Source organism: Dermacentor andersoni, chromosome 9 (genome assembly GCF_023375885.2).
Source record: "Dermacentor andersoni chromosome 9, qqDerAnde1_hic_scaffold, whole genome shotgun sequence".
NCBI lineage: Eukaryota > Metazoa > Arthropoda > Arachnida > Ixodida > Ixodidae > Dermacentor > Dermacentor andersoni.
Window position 1 is genome coordinate 57583949 of NC_092822.1, and position 19631 is coordinate 57603579.

General features: G+C 49.3%; 1 protein-coding gene across 1 annotated transcript in view; it reads left to right on the forward strand.

Annotated features, from left to right (window-relative positions):
* The first annotated feature begins 6674 nt into the window (after positions 1-6674).
* LOC129384149 (uncharacterized) overlaps positions 6675-19631 on the forward strand; it is a 118034-nt gene continuing 105077 nt past the window's right edge. Inside the window, exon 1 of the mRNA XM_055069325.1 lies at positions 6675-9764. Within this exon, the coding sequence (XP_054925300.1) occupies positions 6675-9764 (3090 nt within the window). The remainder of the gene's footprint in view (positions 9765-19631) is intronic.

Below are 19631 nucleotides of genomic sequence, written 5' to 3' on the forward strand. Positions count from 1 at the left end.
AAGAATTACATCAGTTTCAAGAAGCCAGCAAACACTGACACCAAGGACAACATAGGGGAAATTACTTGTGCTTAATAAATGAAATAAAGAAACGATAAACTAATGGAAATTAAAGTGGATGAAAAAACAACTTGCCGCAGGTGGGAACCGAACCTACAACCTTCGCATTTCGTGTGCGATGCTCTACCAATTGAGCTACCGCGGCGCTGTTTTCCCATCCACATTCTTGGGTATTTATGTGTCCTAGTAGAACCCTGGGCGTGTTAGCTTATGACATGACTAATAAAAATCGGGCCCCTCTGTTAACCCCCTTTCTTCTCGTTGATCTATTTCAAGAAGTATTTTATGTAGTAATAGAAGAGGTATTTATGCAAAGTGAGATAATATCCTTCGTTAATGAATAAGCTGTGCGATTAGTCCCGATAGAAGACTTGAAGGGCACCGTCTCAGAAGCTCTTAACAGTTTCCAGAAGTAACAGGAACTCGGGTACTGGGGTGCTATGCAGGATGCGCCGAGTTTGGCGAAACTCGGTATCTTCACGAGCTCTGGCGACACCCCAAGATGAAAGCACAAATGGTACCGAGACACAGTTTATCTTTCCACAAGCCTCCAGTTTCATTGGTTTATCTAGATTCACTCTGGGTGGCTATCATTCCTTGGGCGTTGCCTTCTGGGCGGTCGACAAACAGGGGCTCACGTGATCATACCGTCGGTGCATGGTCGTGCCTTCTTTCACTTGTTTGTCGTTCCACTGAGTGCATTACACGTACAAGCGAGTTATAAAACAAATGCATTTAGTACAATATTATTAGTTAGTTTAACGTGGTTTAAAAGCATTTTAAAGCTTACAAGATGTACACTGAATGTGTATTCGACTAATTTGTTATTTAGTACGCTTCGCATTATACCACGAGGGAACGCTGTGGTGGCGTCATCACATACATTCATCGGGCGAGCATGGCGGCTAAACATCGAAGAGGCCCAGTGTAAACAAACTTGTACAACGAGCTTGCAGTGCGCGTCGTAGTGATCAGGCTCGACGATGACCACTGTTTCTTGTATAGTTCTATTCCTCCGTGAGCAATATTTCCGTGCACCCCGAAAGACTGCGAATAGCTTAGGCGATTTTACAGATCGCAACGCGCACCTACTGTTCACGGCACAATCCTGAACAAACAACTTATCCGGTGCTGCTTCTGTGAGTGCGCTGAGCTCCTCCCCTCTGCGTGACTGCGAGCGTCACGAATATTGCATAGCGTGTGCTAAAGGAAGACAGCCGACATAGCTAAGATGCGACAAGGAGGTGGTGCCGATGATGGATCTCGCAACCAACACAGTGAAGGAGACATCGACAAACCGCAGATAAGTATATTTCTACTGTTTCATATTTAGCATAATAATAGTGCACGGATTAAGTCACTATCGTAGTAACGAACTGAATGTCCAGCAGTTTAAAAAAGGCATTGAGAACCAATGAGTGTTCGTGCTTTTACATGTGCGTGGGCCCGCGAAAATATGGAAAAGATAAAGGTAACTTTCACTAACTTGGTGAGATACCAGAAATTCATCAGTGACATTCAGCCCGCAGAATCTATGGAATAGTATCTTTATCCAGGTGAAATATCAGTAGCAGGTACTGATGTAAAGCAGGAAACTTATACAAAAATTTCGTGGTTTGAACAGCACACGGGAGGCATTCCCGAATCGTGATCGCCGCATTACCGATATCCTTGAAAAATGTTTAGAATCATTGCATTCTACCGGTTATGCAATATGGCACATAAACCTGGAGGTTAACAAACTTGAGAAGTCGAGGACTGTGCAGAAAGCGAAGTAACAAAAATTGTTGGAGATAGCATTAAGGCAGGAAGACAGTGGCGTAGTAAACCGTGGCAACTGATATGCTAGCTGAGATTAAGAAAAAAAAATGGAATCGGCGGGCAGGCCATGCACGTCTTCAATCACTTGTTGCCAATTTATAACAGGTGATTACATAAGCGTGACAGAATGGATGTCAAGAACTGCAGCCGAGGATGGTGGAAAATTGCGTAATGGGACAAAAATATGATGTTTGTAGGCATAGGATGCAATCAGCTCGCATAAGACGGGATTGTAGGGAGCGGCATTGGTTTTGCAGTGAACAAAAATAGGTTTGTGGTGCTGACAGTAGAGACTCGTGAGGGTGCGAGGACACCTCAGCTGTTGGCACACTAGTAAACATTACAATTGGCTCTGAAAAAAACAACCCGTTATGAAAAATAAAGCAACGTTGTCCCGACAAATTGTTTTATTATGCATACACTAAAGGCTTCCACAGTTAAGGGCATTTAGTACCAAAAGTGCAATGAGCATTTTTATTTGTAAATATTGGTTTATATGCGGTTGATTCATTCCAACAATCCACTTTTGTTGCAGCAAAACATTCTGCTGCTGGAGGCACTCAACCACCTGGTGGCAGTAGGCGAGCGCCAGGCACGTGCCCTTAAGAGTGTGGCAAGGTTTAGAGGGCTGCTCTGCAACAGTAGGATCAGTGCCCTCACTGCTCTCCAGTCGAGCCCCCAGAACACACCTTATAAAGGAGCCTTCAGTTTATTATTTTGTTTATTATTCAAGAGCATGAATAAAATTATTGCAGTAAACATTGTGCTGTGCATATTAGGAGACTTGTAACATGCACTTGTTGTCTCTTCAAAATGGGCAAAAACGTAAGACAACCTGTGCCACTCTTGGACCATGTAAATGAAAAAGACACTAATGCAACATATACGTCATTGTGCTTTTTGTTCTTTCTATGTACAAGAATAGAGTGGGTGTTGATTAGCCACAAGATGAATGGTGTGTGTATTTCACAATGAAAAGACAGGAAATGGCATGAGCTTAATAATGCTATCACCTATAGACTGTGCATATGAATGCAACACTCCCCGATTTAAACGTGCCATTACATGCATGTTCGATACCACATATTCTTTAACAATGTCATATATTTGCATGTACTAATTTTCACACAGCTTAAGCCATGCATAGCTCACTTGTGATGTATCCATTTCATAGGCCAAATAATTGTACACTTTGTCCTTTTGTGTTGTATGAAAAGCGGCATCCTCTAGTCGGATACAACTTCACAAGTCAGGAGAGGCCCCGCCCAGATGACCAAAGTGCAGCTGCCCATTGCCTCCACGTCTAAAGAAATAGTCCCTCTCCAATGAGCGGGTATTAGTGCGTCCAGCGGCACGACATCAGTGTAGAGTGTGTTGCCCATTGGTGCAGGCTTGTGTTCACCTGCCACTGAAGTGCAGATTCTGCGGCCTCCTAAAGTTGTATCCGACTATAGAATCACGTAATGCCTTGCGCTGGTTGCATAGACTTTAGCAACTTGATAGCACTATGATGTGTGGTGCGCGACGTGGTGCGGGGCTCGGGACGGTCGAGAGCAGACGACGCTGAGTGCACGCGCGCCGAGCCGGAAGGAGGACAACGACGACGCCGAAGAGCGCCCGGCACGTGAACGCGCGGCGCAGGAAAAACAACAAAAAGAAAAAAGCAACCAATTAGAAAAGACCACGGGGCGTCGGGCAGCCAATCAGTAAATGCCAAACCGGCCATACCACAAGAAAAAGCATGGTGCGCCGGCAGAACGGGGGGGGACACGCAAGAGGACACGCAGGAAGACGCCGGGGAGACGCCAGGAGAGTCCCAGGAAGCAACGGCAGGAGGAGGTCAACCACCGGAGCGGGCGTTGAAGACGGGCCGTCGGGTTCCGGACCCGAGCCCACCAGGACTTCACCCGCCCGGGGCCTCCTGCCAACCTGTTCCTGTGCGTCGCCCGTCTACCTGAGCGTGCCGTCAGCTCCTCAAGGCCGGTGAGCTTCTGCGCCAGTGGGCAGGACGAGAACAGTCGGGCTACGGGCCCGAGTTCTACGCCAGCTGCCCGGCCAGAACGCCACCCCCGTCTGCCGTGCCGCCTGCTGCCCGAGGCCGGCGTTCGAACTTCCGCGCCGTGGGCGAGAGGGGAGCAGTCGGGCTACGGGCCCGAGCTCTCTGCCCGGCCAGAACGCCGCCGCCGTCCACCCAGCCGCCAGCGTTACCTCGCCTCGCCAGAGCTGGCGCGCTCCCGGCGCCCGGTCGGTCAACCTACGCCACGACCTTTGGTGAGACCGGCGCCTCTCCTTCTGCCAGCTCGTCGCCGCGTTGCCGCGTCGAGACTGCGACGCGTCCCCGTCCTCGGGGCAAGCCCGGACTCGCGCCCTCGCTAAAGCCCTAAGTGTGTTCCTTACTGCTATGTTTTCTTGAATGTTTATTTTGTGCATGCTTTCTGTTTCGTTCTATTTGCTTTTTGCCTTTTTATTTTTGATTAAAGTCTTTGCTATTTGCTTTTTGCCTTTTTATTTTTGATTAAAGTCTTTGTGTGTGTGTTCAAACCAACGGCTTTGTCCTCAATTGGGTTCTCGGAGGCTCCGCCTAAGAGAACCATTAAAACATTGAGAACACGAACCTCTCGCCCCCACATTTGGGGTCAAAATCCGTGAAAAGCCATAAGCAAAACATCGGCTCCTTCAGGTGACCCTTTCCCACATGAGGCGGACCAGACATCTATCTTCTCGGTCAGATAACCCTGGCCAGTCCGCGATAACATTGCTCCAAGCAATAATGCCTCTGCATGCTGCCGACCAAGTCACTGTCGGCGCTCTAAGGTAATCAACAATGTAATGTGTGGTTGCAGCATCAGTGCCAGCGGTCGAACCACACACGAGTGCATGAGAAGGCAAAGGATGTACTGAATCCTTAAAGACATAAGTTGGTGGGGTATACATGCCTGAGCCCTCCCCAGTGCACATAGGGTCATAAGCAGTTGCCTTTGTTGAGTTGAAAGAACGCAGTAAGGACAACTCAATACCTTTTGGGGAAACCAAACACGGATCCACGGGAGCCCTGATATTTTCAGGTTCTTCCTGATCATGATGCGAACCCTCCAACGTGCTATCTTTAGCCTGTAGGGGTTGCTCTGCTCTAACTTTATTCTCAACCATACTTATGCATGGTAGCTTTGCACCTTGCACAAACCAGTCATCGCCTACGCCAGACCCACGCAGCACTGGTTTAGATACGGAAGCAATCTGCTTCTTGTCTTGTGACCTAACAGTATCTTTGCCTACAATGGCGTGGTCACAAGTCGTCTCTCCTTGAGACACTTTTTCCTCGCCGAGGCCTGAGGCCATATCGGGGGGAACCTTCGGGTCGCCGCTGCACTGCTGTGCTGCATCCTCAATAATGGAGCTCGTCCCTTCGGAGCAAGCATTCGCGAGTGCCTCGATGCGAACACGCACCTTGCGAAGCTCCTCCTCAAGGCGTGCCCTCTCAGCCGCCTGTTCTGCCACTCGGCTTTCGCACTCCCTCTGAGCTTTCGCGCATATTAACAGCCACCTGTCTTGCACCCACCTGTGCAAGTCTTCCCCCTGCAAGCCCAATCGCTGGGCTACGGTGGCTAAGTCAGACAGACTAATTTCTGGCTGTTTCTTCCCTACATATGCGCCTTCTGCCTCTGCGACTTTAAGCCGTAATTGTAAATTTTTCTCCTCAAGCGTAAGTTGCTCCCTCCTACCATTGCGCTCCGCTACTCGCTCTTCTCGCTCCGCTGCCCGCTCTTCTCGCTCCGCTGCCCGCTCTTCTCGCGCACGCTCTTCCTGTTCGTTGAGCCATGCCCTCAACTCCGCACCTTCTAGCCCCATGCGTTCGGCTAGAGCTAACAAGTCTCGTGTGTTAGCCATAGTTCCTATCCGCTAGAAAAAGGAATCCAAACGAACGGCTTTGTCCTGTCGCGGACGCCAATTTGTGGCAGTCGGGCTACGGGCCCGAGCTCTCTGCCCGGCCAGAACGCCGCCGCCGTCCACCCAGCCGCCAGCGTTACCTCGCCTCGCCAGAGCTGGCGCGCTCCCGGCGCCCGGTCGGTCAACCTACGCCACGACCTTTGGTGAGACCGGCGCCACTCCTTCTGCCAGCTCGTCGCCGCGTTGCCGCGTCGAGACTGCGACGCGTCCCCGCCCTCGTGGCAAGCCCGGACTCGCACCCTTGTTAAAGCCCTAAGTGTGCTCTTTACCGCAATGTTTTCTGGAATGTTTATTTTATGCATGCTTCCCGTTTCGTTCTATTTGCTTTATGCCTTTTTTTATTTTTGATTAAAAATCTTTGTGTGTGTGTTCAAACCAACGGCTTTGTCCTCAATTGGGTTCTCGGAGGCTCCGCCTAAGAGAACCATTAAAACATTGAGAACATGAACCTTTGCACCCCATAAGTGGGGTCGTCACAAATTGGCGTCCGTGCGACAGGACAAAGCCGTTCGTTTGGATCTTTTTTCTAGCGGTTAGGAACTATGGCTAACACAAGTGACTTGTTAGCGCTAGCCGAACGCATGGGCCTAGAAGGTGCGGAGTTGAGGGCATGGTTGAACGAACAGGAAGAGCGTGCGCGAGAAGAGCGGGCAGCGGAGCGAGAAGAGCGGGCTGCGGCGCGAGAAGAGCGAGCAGCGGAGCGCGAGGCTAAAAGGCAGGAACTTGTATTAGAGGAGAAAAATTTACAGTTACGACTTAAAGTCGCGGAAGCTGAGGGCAATCGTGGCGAGACGAGCCAACGGCAGCTAGAATTGGAGGAGCGAACGCTTCAGTTGCGCCTCCAAATGGCGGCAACGGACGCTGCAAGGACAGCTGACCGAGGACCAGGAGGGAGTGCCACATTCAGCGTGAATCCTCACAGTTTGATGCCGGGATTCAACGAAAGCCGGGACGACTTGGATGCCTATTTAAAAAGGTTCGAGAGCGTCGCCACCGGACAAGAATGGCCTAGAGACAAATGGGCCACGGCTCTAAGTTTATGCTTGAGCGCAGAAGCTCTGAAAGTCTTTGGACGTCTGTCTCCAGAAGACTCCCTCGACTACGATAAAGCCAAGTTGGCGTTGCTCCAGCGTTTTCGGTTTACGGCGGAAGGCTACCGGGAGAAGTTCCGACAGAGCAAACCCCAAGATGGCGAAACTGGAAAGCAGTACGCAACTAGGCTACTGAGTTTCTTTGATCGGTGGGTGGAAATGTCCAAAACCGAAAAAGAGTATTTGGCACTTCGCAACCTAGTGGTGACGGAACAGTTTCTGAACAACTGTCATCATCGGTTAGGACTCTTCCTGCGCGAGAAGAGCTACCGCCATCTAGATGACATGGCCGAAGCTGCCGATAATTTCCTAGAGGCTCAGAGACAGCCCAATTTGTTAGTGTTCCGGCAGAAATCGGAAGGCAGTAACCCTACGGAGAAAACCAGAAGCCCATCTGAGAGAGTTCCAATGCGATGCTTCGTATGTGGAAAACTGGGTCACGGGGCATCAGACTGCCGATCTAAGCAGAGGCAACCGTACTGCGGATATTGCCGTAAGCCCGGGCATGATGTCAAGGCCTGCACCAAGAAAAACGGTCCACCAAAGACGACGTCTTGCCTATTGTCGCCAGAAGAATGCCTGGAAGATGTCAACACAGCAGTTGTTGAACAAGAAGACGTAACTAGCACGGTGAAGACCCACACAGGGACTGTAGCACGCAAGATGCCAGTGCTAAAGGGCGTCGTCTTCGGACAGACCGCGTCAGTCTTGCGAGATACAGGAAGCAACACGCTGGTCGTGCGTCGTTCCCTCGTACCGGACAAGGCTCTGACGGGCACCACCACTAAGCTTGTCCTGGCGGATGGCAGCAGCATTGAAGTTCCCGAGGCCAAGGTTGAAATTAATTCACCTTATTTTTCTGGTACAGCGATCGTAAAGTGTATGACAGCTCCTCTATACGATGTTATTATCGGAAATGTACCAGGCTCACGAGAACCTCACGATCCAGATAAAACCTGGACAAAGAGACTGAAGAAGCCCATCGAAGATGGTATAGCAAGTGGGAAAAGAACGAAGGGAGAAGACCATTCCCCGGATGCTTTGCTGGTCGGCATCAAGGGCCGAGACCAACAGCCGAAAACATCCGCTATCAATATCAGCGCCTTGAAAATAACCAGGCAGGACCTTACCACGGCCCAGAACGAGGATAAGACCTTAGAGTCTTGCAGGAACAAAGTGGGTCAAGTGTTCCAAGGCAAAAGAGTGGCATCCTACTCATTCGAAGTAGTAAAGGGAGTGCTGTATCGTCGTTGCCGGCTGTCCTCGGGCAAAACAACCCAACAAGTGGTAGTACCCCAAAAATTGCGGGGCCAAGTGCTCACCCTGGCGCACGAAAGCCTGATGGCAGGACACCAAGAAATCAAGAGAACGATCGACCGTGTTCTAGAATCCTTCTACTGGCCAGGAGTCCAAGAAGCAGTGAGAAGATACGTACGCTCTTGTGACACTTGCCAGCGAACGTACCCTAAGAGTAAGGTGGGCAAGGCACCTCTTGGTCGCTTACCTTTAATAGACACTCCATTTGAAAGGGTGGCGGTGGACATAATCGGACCCTTAAAGCCTACGTCAAATAAGGGTAACCGATACATACTGACCCTGGTGGACTTCGCTACCCGATATCCAGATGCGATAGCTTTGCCGTCGATCGATTCGGCTACGGTGGCCGAAGGACTGATAGAAATGTTTTCTCGCATTGGATTTCCACGTGAGATACTGTGCGATCAGGCCTCCTGTTTCACATCGGACCTAATGAGAGAGATAAATGACCTGCTGGCTATCAAACATCTAAGCTCGACGCCATACCATCCTATGTGTAATGGTCTGGTGGAGCGATTTAATGGCACATTGAAACAAATGCTACGCAAGATGTGCCAAGAAGAACCAAAGTCATGGGACCGATTACTAGCACCCCTCTTGTTTGCGTATCGTGAAGTGCCTCAGGCCAGCATGGGGTTTTCTCCTTTCGAGTTGATCTACGGTCGACACATCCGAGGCCCACTCAGTCTACTTAAGGAACTATGGACAGGAGACCACCTAGGCGAAGAAATCAAGACCACATACGGGTATGTCTTGGATCTCAGAGATCGTCTGGAAAAGACACTACGGTTGGCACAAGAGAACTTGTCGCGATCTAAAACGACCCAGAAAATGTACTACGACCGGGGAAGCAAGATACGCCAGCTGAAAGTTGGTGACCGTGCCCTTATCCTGCTTCCAACGACGACCAACAAATTGTTGATGCACTGGAAGGGGCCTTTCTTGGTCACAGGAAAGAAAAGCAACTTTGATTACTGGCTGGACTTGGGACACATCACAAAACTGTTCCATATTAACATGCTGAAGCGCTATGAAGAGCGTGAACCCGAAAGTTCCCCACAGTCAGCATCATTCATCGTGGTGGAGGAGGGCGAGACAGACACCCCTATACCTACCTTCACAACAAATGAGGGCCCGGGTACCGAAGCAATTAAGCTTGGCGATGAACTTCAAGAAGATCAACGTGCAGCACTTCGCAGGCTCCTAGCCACCCACAAGGCTGTCTTTTCCGAAATACCCGGAAAAACCAACTTATTGGAGTGTCGTCTTCAGCTCACAACTTCTGAACCAATTAACACTCTGCAATATCCCTTACCCCTCGCAATGAAAGAGGTGGTCGAGAAAGAAGTGCAAGGTATGTTACAACTTGGGGTGATCGAACGGTCCGACTCGCCTTACAACTCTCCCTTGGTGCTGGTAAAGAAGCCCGACAAGACCTACCGTGCTTGCATCGATTTCCGTCGCATCAATGATGTTCTGGTTTCCGACGCAGAACCTATACCGAGGACGGACGTGATCTTCGCTGAGGTAGGGACAAAAAGATTATTTTCCAAATTTGACCTCACCAAAGGATATTGGCAGGTGCCACTGGACAGTAGTTCACGGCTAAAAACGGCGTTTTCCACCCAATCCGGACACTATCATTTCCTCTACATGCCTTTTGGGATCAAGACAGCATCCGCAGTGTTTACCCGATTAATGAGAATTCTTCTCCAGGGAATCCCCAACGTAGTTCATTACATCGTTGACGTTCTCATCGCTACGGCAACCTGGGAAGAACATATAGAAACCATGCATTGTCTGTTGAAAAGGATCCGAGAAGCCGGATTGACAATCAAGCCTCAGAAGTGCGAAGTCGGCGTAACATCGATAGTTTTCCTTGGTCATCGAATAGGAGGCGGGACAATTCAGCCAGTGGAAAGCACGATCGCAAAGATTGCTCAAGCTCCCCGACCCGATACTAAGAGACAACTGCGTTCTTTCCTCGGATTGGCGGGATACTACCGCAATCTGATACCTCACTATGCAGAGAAGGCACAGCCTCTGACGGAAATGACAAAGAAAAGGGAAAAGAACAAGATATGTTGGAACACCGAGAGAGAAGCCGCCTTTGAAGCACTAAAGCAAGCGCTAGCATCTGGACCCATAGTAAAGGCTCCTGACCTTAAAAGAGTGTTCACACTACGCAGTGACGCCTCTGACACCTGCATCGGGGCAGTCCTTATGCAGGAGCACGATGGAGTTTTACACCCCGTATCATATGCCAGTCGTCAACTATTGCCTCGAGAGCAGAACTACTCGGCGATAGAGCGAGAATGCCTAGCCTTAGTTTGGGCTATAGAAAAGTTCCATATATTTTTATATGGCACACACTTCGTAGTTCAGACTGATCATCAACCATTACAATATTTATCACGAGCGAAACACCTAAACAGCAGAGTGCTGCGATGGAGCTTAGCACTACAAGAATATACCTTTCAGGTAGAACATATCAAGGGATCTGAGAATGTTGGGGCGGACTACACGAGTAGAATACAAGGGGGTCTACAACCCTACGCCTCTTGATGTTTCCATTACCATAGCAGGGTTATGTCATCGCAATGCCATGCTGTCAGTGTTTGATGCTAGTTTCTTTGGTTTTTTTTTTGGTGTGCTTTCTTTGAATTAGTGTTTTCATTTAATGTCTTATCTGCGTGCTCAGTGAACTGTGCATTGAAACATTACAGTGCGTTCTTGTGAACGGACAATGACTATAGTGTTGTGAACTGTGTCGCGCACTGAGCGGCAGTTTTTCCTCAGAAAAACTTGTTAAAAAAAGGGGCTTTTATGATGTGTGGTGCGCGACGTGGTGCGGGGCTCGGGACGGTCGAGAGCAGACGACGCTGAGTGCACGCGCGCCGAGCCGGAAGGAGGACAACGACGACGCCGAAGAGCGCCCGGCACGTGAACGCGCGGCGCAGGAAAAACAACAAAAAGAAAAAAGCAACCAATTAGAAAAGACCACGGGGCGTCGGGCAGCCAATCAGTAAATGCCATACCGGCCATACCACAAGAAAAAGCGTGGTGCGCCGGCAGAACGGGGGGGGACACGCAAGAGGACACGCAGGAAGACGCCGGGGAGACGCCAGGAGAGTCCCAGGAAGCAACGGCAGGAGGAGGTCAACCACCGGAGCGGGCGTTGAAGACGGGCCGTCGGGTTCCGGACCCGAGCCCACCAGGACTTCACCCGCCCGGGGCCTCCTGCCAACCTGTTCCTGTACGTCGCCCGTCTACCTGAGCGTGCCGTCAGCTCCTCAAGGCCGGTGAGCTTCTGCGCCAGTGGGCAGGACGAGAACAGTCGGGCTACGGGCCCGAGTTCTACGCCAGCTGCCCGGCCAGAACGCCACCCCCGTCTGCCGTGCCGCCTGCTGCCCGAGGCCGGCGTTCAAACTTCCGCGCCGTGGGCGAGAGGGGAGCAGTCGGGCTACGGGCCCGAGCTCTCTGCCCGGCCAGAACGCCGCCGCCGTCCACCCAGCCGCCAGCGTTACCTCGCCTCGCCAGAGCTGGCGCGCTCCCGGCGTCGTCACAAGCACACAATGATCAGGAACAGAAATCTATAAAGGCACCCAAGCAAAGCTGGCTGGCCACACTTCCATTATGAGGGGCTGTAAAAAGGTATCGCCAAATATTCCCATGACGTCCTTGAAAAAGAGGTGGTGTTTGGCACTTCTTTAGAATCAAAAACAGATTACAGTGAATGTTGTGAACCACGTTAAAACAAACTGAGCTTCGTTGTCTGCACAGCATGTAATGGAAGCTTGTGCTTCACATAGGGAACAAACTGCTCTGTCCAGTACAATTGTCGAGTTCGGTGTGGCACCTATTATGTCATTAGTGTCAACATCCAAATTTTCAAAGACCATTCATTTCACCATTATTTTTGTATGAAGATTCTTTCAATCAGTGCTTGTATTACATGAGCAGGTGGATGTGAAAGCAAAGCTTTGTTTGCAAACCTTCAGACTTCCATAATTGTGTAGCAAGGTACTGGCATGGTGTCGAATAGCTCACACTTCCTCGGTCCTACAGCAAAGAACAAAGAAGCCCAATGCTCTATTTGAAGTTGGATCACGCAACAATTCGACGGCACACAAAGAAGAGTAACACACACAGCACAGCGTTCTGCTGTGTGTATTTCTCTTCTTTGTGTCCCATCAAATTGTTGTGCAATTCAACTTCAAGCTTCTGTACCAATAAAACCAGTCTTCAACCTCATCAATGCTCTAGTTATTAAGCCACAATGGCGCACATCTTTGAAATGTCCCAACACGAATTAGCTCTCCAACAAATCACCACAAGTGTAAAATTTTGCTGCACAGGTGTATGCACGTGCCATATTCTGCACCACTAAGCTCGCAGGAATCGAAGGGGCAAGCATTAACCAGCCTTACTGCTGCCATTACCATCATCATCATGACAACAATAGAAAGACAGTGCTGCGTTTTAGTAAAGGAAGTGCCGGAGGGAAAGCCGTGACAGCGAGGCTTACAATAAAAATAGCAGTTACAAGACACGTTCAATGCCAAAATATGCTACATATCGCTCATCCTACTTTGGCATTGCGGCAAGCTTTTACACGTTTGAGCATGTCACAGTTTGTGTAATCATTGCTCTAAAGCTGTACAAAAGGTCTATTCCCTCTGCAATCTTTATTTTTATCATGGCGGGTTAAAGACCCACTTTTCATTGGCATCTGCACCACATTTCTCCTGATATGTAATTGTGCCTTGGTGGTTCACGACATCTTCACGCACACCGAGTTCTGCAGAGCCTTGGATCTGCATTGTTCTACTGCTGAAGAATTAGAGCCCCATTCTGAGACGAAAATATACGATTTGTCCATACATAATAACGCTGCCCCCCCCCCCCCAAAAAAAAAAAAAAAGAAAATACACTGAACCACTGGCAGGTGCACAAACAGTGAAAACAGCAAACACTCTTAAGTATTTTCTTCATGCAAGCCAGCACACTAAGGTTCCCAATGCATTTTCATTTCGCCATAAATGCATAGGCACAACCGGCTTGGTGCGACATCCACATCTCGCACTGCCTTGCTGTTCATAGTGCGGCCGATATATGACGCATGACCATAATTCAGCGTTATGCATACTAACTTGTACTAAGTACTAAGTAATCTCAGACGAAAAACCAAGTTCTTTATGAGATTAGCATTCACAGGGTACTTCACACAATTAGTGATATCCATTTATCTATTCATACTTCATTAACCTCTTTCCCCAAAAAGTGAGCCATTTGGAAGGCACCCTGATAGATAAGTAGAACAATCTGTAAAAATTCAGCAACCAGCGAAAAAGTCATTATCATAGGCTGTCGCATGTGTGATGTCGGTAACACAAAATTTAAGTCGGCTACACAGAAGTGACAAATTTGGCAATATGGTGCGTCTAGACATTGGTTCAATGCTAATCACAGTAACGCTGACATTGAAGGCGCCTTAATTCCTAAGTACGTTCCGTCGACATACCCGACTACGTTCGTAATGTTTCCGCGAAGAAGTAGCGTTCTTTTATAAATGCCCGCTCAGCCGCAGTCTTCGGGAAAGCCAGCCACCGCTTCCGCACTGCCGCATCAATAAGCGCATCAGACATCTCTGACACAGAGGCTCACAGTAGTCTGATGACGTCCAATGTAACGCTCGGCGCCGACGCTTCCCTGAAAACTCCCAGTCCCGTAGAAACTGAGGGCGCAGAGGACTTGTTCTTCGACGGTGAGCGAATGAAGCCCGCCACGCTGTCTCCATATACGAGAGTCTTCGCCTAGCTCGTACACAGCCAGCGCACCGATGTCTTCGACAGGCGAAAATGACGCTGAAACTCCACGGCGGTCATGTACGTGAACGGGTACAAACGGTCATACTGACGCTTGCTGCCGCTGGATGAAATAACACAGGCTGCTGCTGCCGCCGCCATGTTCCCGAGTTGAACTCGGAAGGGGTTTCGCGATGCACGAGTTTAGCACGAGTTCGCCTGTCAATCAAAGCCATAGGTCACGCCCCGCGCGAGGCATGTAACTCTTGTGCGCGCACCCACCACGGTTGGGCCACGCCCAACTTATCTTTCGGCAGCAGCGACGCGGTGCCGAGCTGACAGGCATCAACAATATTCACCACCGACATAAAACACGCACAACGCACTGTCATCGGTGTTGTACTGCGCACTACTATCAAAAACAAAGCGTTGACTGTCGCTGGCTTATGCATATATCTTCTCGGGCTGAGATGGCCCCACAGCACGGTTTCATTGCCTGCATTGTGGCGACGTAGCGCACAGTAAATAATTATCGGCACGCCACTGTAGCTGCTTGCAAGGCGTCGATGCACCGAGGGTGACGACGATGCTGAGGAGTGCGTATCGCAGCAGTTGTTTGAGATGGCTGCTCTGTCATCGGTGATGTATCGGAGCCACAACGTCGTAAACACGATCAGCGTCCGAGAATCGCTCGCTCTCCTAGACCCAGTGCAATGGCATTTCTTCATCACAAGCACTGCGCACTCAACAGTTCCAACACCTTCCTCAGTTCGAAGTCTCATTTCATAACCGTACACAAGAGCCCTCACCTGCCAAAATGCAATTGCTGCGGTGTCGTTACGGTATCCTTCTGCGATCGCGGCTGGCTCCAGCATAAGTAATCCGCAAGCACCTTGGTGCGCACAAAACACTCAAATACTGCGTACATGCGCTCAGAGGCACTTTCACTGGGCAAGCGATGACAAGCGATGAATTGTGTCGCTGGGAAGCACGCACTTCTTCGCAATGCATCGCCGAGGCTTCGCGCACAAAGATAAACTGGTACATTTTCACTAAACTGCGTCAATACGGGCACTACGGACCACCATTTTGCAGCGACAGCCGTTGCTCCCGTGACTAGTGTGTCGTTTTTAGTTGGTCAAGCGGAGGCCTTAAGGCGCCTGTGATGAACAGCCGTACCACGGCGCTGCGTTTCTATTCTCCTGATAGAGAAAGAGGTGATCACTGACATTATTGAGAATAGTACTGTAGCGCCCCTAGGTGACTTCTCACCGTATAAACTGCCTCGGGCGCGCGACCCGCTTCAATGTATCCGCTGCTAAGCTTTCGCCTCACTGTCGCCACTCGCGGCAAGAAGTGCAAAATTTAATGATTTGCTCGATCTCCGTTTGTCATCAGAAATTTCTAGCACTCAAAACGAGAAACAGACACTTAAAGAAATAAAAATGTTCGTTACTTTATTTGTTGTATTTTAACGTATTCGTTTGAGCGAAGGCGTAAGTGCAAGAATGCGCCGCATGTACCCTGTTCGCATTCGATGGAGGATAGAAAGATAGTCTCCGAAGGAGGAGGCACGCCCTTGACGCGCCCGCGAAAGGCGTGGCAAGCGGCTCACGGCAAGTGTGCAGACAGACAGCGGGACAGTCACGGTATTGCTAAGTTGCGATAATCCGTTGATAACGATACGCGGCGCTGGCGCGTTTCGTTGTGCAGCCGTCTGCGCTTGAAACGTGAAAGTAGCGTCCCGCGCAGGGTGCGCTCATGTTGTCATACGCGGCTTTTTGTCTACTTATTTTCTTGCCTGCAGCCTTTGCGCGTCTCGCGCTATCTCCGTTCACTGACTGCCGTCGAGCAAACTCGGGTAAAACTCGGGTGAACGAGAAACTCGGCGCATCCTGCATAGCACCCCTGGCCATTTTCGCACAGTAATTTGAAACTGAACAGCCGAAAAGCGTAGCTGTCACGCACTTAGTAGACTCCATTTCATGTGTCACGTGATTACTTGTGGCTCACCGTCAGGTGCACATCAAGCGACGGTCTCTATAAAACGGCGATTGCGCTAGATTCATGCTCGCTCGACAGTGCATGAGACACAGAGCCACGTTCATTATAGATGAGATTTTATTAAGAGCGTAACAGTTGCCCTCTTCTGGTGTTCAGTTTGACTTTTCTGTGTGAATCCGGCCGGAATTAAAATTGAAATATTTAGGATTGTCATCTTTTTTTTCCCCGTTTCTGAGAACGGTTACGAGCTCCTCGGATGGTGCACTGCATGTCTTCGATTGAGGCTGACCGCGTCCCTCCTCCGTCAGAGACCCGGCATACTTATTCTATTAGACAGTGCCGTCACCTACCGTCTATATTCAAGAGATGAAATTTGAGCAGGCACATATCGTCTGCCTCCGAATTATGAGAACGCAAAAGCTATCGAGGCCTCTGCTCGTACGTTGTTGCCTAACGCTGATGCCCGATGTTGTTTGCCGGAGAGAGTAGAGGTTCTCTTTCAGCTTTCCGCTTACTCGCTACCTTGGAGGTCTGCTTCGGCAAATTTGGTGGTCTTGTCACTGTAAGACTCGGACTTATAGCACGAGAGTCTCGATAAAGACATCCATGTGAGCGTGTTGCACGGCGTGTTTGATGCGAGCATGCTTGAGTTCGCGTATGTGGGCGCTGTACTCGAGAGACACCAGACTTCAGCGTCACCAGACATTTATTGATGTGCGTTGTATGCGCTGAGTGCGCTACAGTCGAGATGCGCCACACAACCACCTACCGGACGCAGTGGAATGTCTAAATAAAATTCCGCTTCGAAGGTTCATTCACCTAAAACTGGCGTGATGATCAAAATGAAATCATATGTGTAGTACATATCACGCGGATGTAACCGAAATTTCGTCCTGATCCGGGACAGTGGTAATGTTTAATTGAAGGACCAGGAGGAAGTTTTTCTCAACTATCATTCACCATTGAGGAATTCTGAATAACTCGATTGCTTATGTGTAATTACGGCCTCGTACAGAGAGAAAAGAACATGAAATTGTGCTTAAATTTTTTTACAGTAATGAAATCGAACAGTAAATTTTCATTTATTTGAGCGTACTCATTGTAAGCTGTTAGTGGCACCCAATCACAGTGTCGTATCTCGACTGTGGAGTGGGCAACTTTTACCATTTTCTTTGGTATCTAAAGGCTAAGGAGCGTTGAACAAGAGGCGTGAGCAGAAAAAGATTATTACTTGTCTCATGTCGTCGTTTCTTCTTTTTCGCACTCTTTGGCAAACCACGGAGGGAGGAATTGCAAGAACCGTAAATCAAGTCGACAGGTAAATAGAGGCATGCGTGTCACGAGAAAATTTTGTTAACTGGGATCAAGGATTGCTAACTGGGAGCAATATTCGCAAAAATGGTTAGTACAGCATGCCTTCTAAATCATACGGATAGTCACCGTACCCTAAGAATACGTCTGTTAGCAGGTGTGATGATGAAATTATTATTTTGTGTGCATGCATAGCGCTCACGTAGTGCACTCTACTGTGAAGCAAGAAATCAGTTGATGGTTTCTAGAAATTAGCAATGCTGCGAAATAATGCCTTTTAAGCTGTACTGGAAAATAACATTTAATTTTAATGCACACACAATATAATCATGGAGTGGGTGGTGCCTTAAGCCATCGACACTGTCGGCTACTAAGACTGCAGTGGACAAACATACATGAATTAACATGGGCAAAAGTTCGCTTGCAGTCCTTACTAGCTAATAACCGAAAATGATGGCGATTTGTCCCCTACCACATGCATGATGGACGGGTAATTTCGCGTAGGTTACGTGTTTCCGCCTGACCTTCATCTCCAGTGAAAAAAGGCAAGGCGAACGATACGACTGGGGAGTTGACGGCTGACGAGTTGTGCCAGCCATCTTCCTTAGGTTTTATGCCCTTTGCTAATAATCATTTGACAACGCTACAGAAACTTGTGCTGGAACCTAGGACATGGTCATTGGTGGTCGCGAGGCTGATGTTGAGACGCGAACGTGCCAGGCCGAAGTATCAGAAGCGCATTATGGGTCAAGTGCAGGACATTCCGGGAGCTACAAAGCTTCTGGCAGCTTAGCTACAAGTGTGCTTCTGGTCGTTACGGATGAGTTATTCGCCCAAACATTGTCCACTGAGCACACCCGCCCACTGTCCCACGCGAGAGTGAGCGTGCGCCGTACCGTGAATTTAGACGTCATAAGGCGCCCTATCGGTGTCTCGTGCAACCACAATCCAATTTTCACGCATGACCCACTAGGTGGAAGCACGACGGCATCTGAGACTCGCAGTAATGACTGCTAATGCGATGCCGAAAACGCCGTGTTTTCCTGATCTTTTGTTTACAAGTGCATAGCGGTGTTGTGCTTACGTCCGTCCATGTGTTGAATTACTTTCTCTTCGAGGCTGCCGCAGCAGTTTCGAGCTTGGTTGTACATTTGGCACGCCAGTACGTCATGCTGACACGAGCACACTGTTTATCTCGCTCCGGTGATCATTTCTTCAGCGGCTAACCTATCACTCGAGTCAAGATGTGCGTAGAGGTCGACTGTTAACGAGGTAACTCGTTAACTCCTGCCTTCTACAGTCTCTTCCTTACCGTGAGAATGTGAAAGGACTGAAGGCCTCGGGCGTAGCACACTCGACACGAGACAAAAGAAAGACACAGATACAGGCACGACATGTGTGTTCATGTGCGAGTTGTGCGTATATGAATAATAACGAGGTCATTTAGTTACCCGATTGATTTCCCTAAATTAAGGCATAGCCTTAGCAACTTATAAAATATTATAGCTGTCTTTCTGATATTTAAAATTTCAGGAGAGTAAAAGTACGCTGTATCCAAGTCCATTATAATGCACAGGAAGAAAGCAGACTTGAAAGGTGAAATCCTGGAAGTATGTCAGATGTGTCTTAGTCATGTGAGCAGATTACATAACACTGTGCTGTCCAGTACTAGTGGCACTTACTTCCTTATTATGTGATAATTATTGCATAGGCAGTGTTTTTAATTTGGTGTCTCTTGGATGGATGTAGGGATACAACTTTATTGTACATACGGCAAGGTTTAACACGACCCGGGCTTAGGTGTCCCGCGGGGGAACGTCAAGGCCCTGCCTCAACGCCATTTCACGGGCTTGCGGTACTGCCCACGTCTGGATGCCGAGGTCTGAGCTGCGCTATCCTCGAGGAGAGAGTCTCTGGAGCAACTGCCATCCTTCCTAAAACTACATTGAACTCACACAGCATTCGTTTGAGTTTTAGTGGTACTTCCTGGCACAATTTACACGTGTCGTCCTGATACTTATCTGGGAAGATACGTTTCAGATGGAATGGGTTAGGGAAGGTGTTCGTCTGGAGCTGTCTCCAGGTGACGGCCTGCCCCCTGTTCAATTTGGGACTACGCGGTGGGCATATCCTTCTGGCGTTTAGATATGCACTGGTTTTGTCATTTTATCTAGTAAGCTTGTCCCGTTCTGCGCGAGGAGTGTTCGCTATCGTGCGAGCGGCGTGGCCCTGTTTGGTGCGGCGGGGCATGTTGCGCGCCCACCGCTGCGCA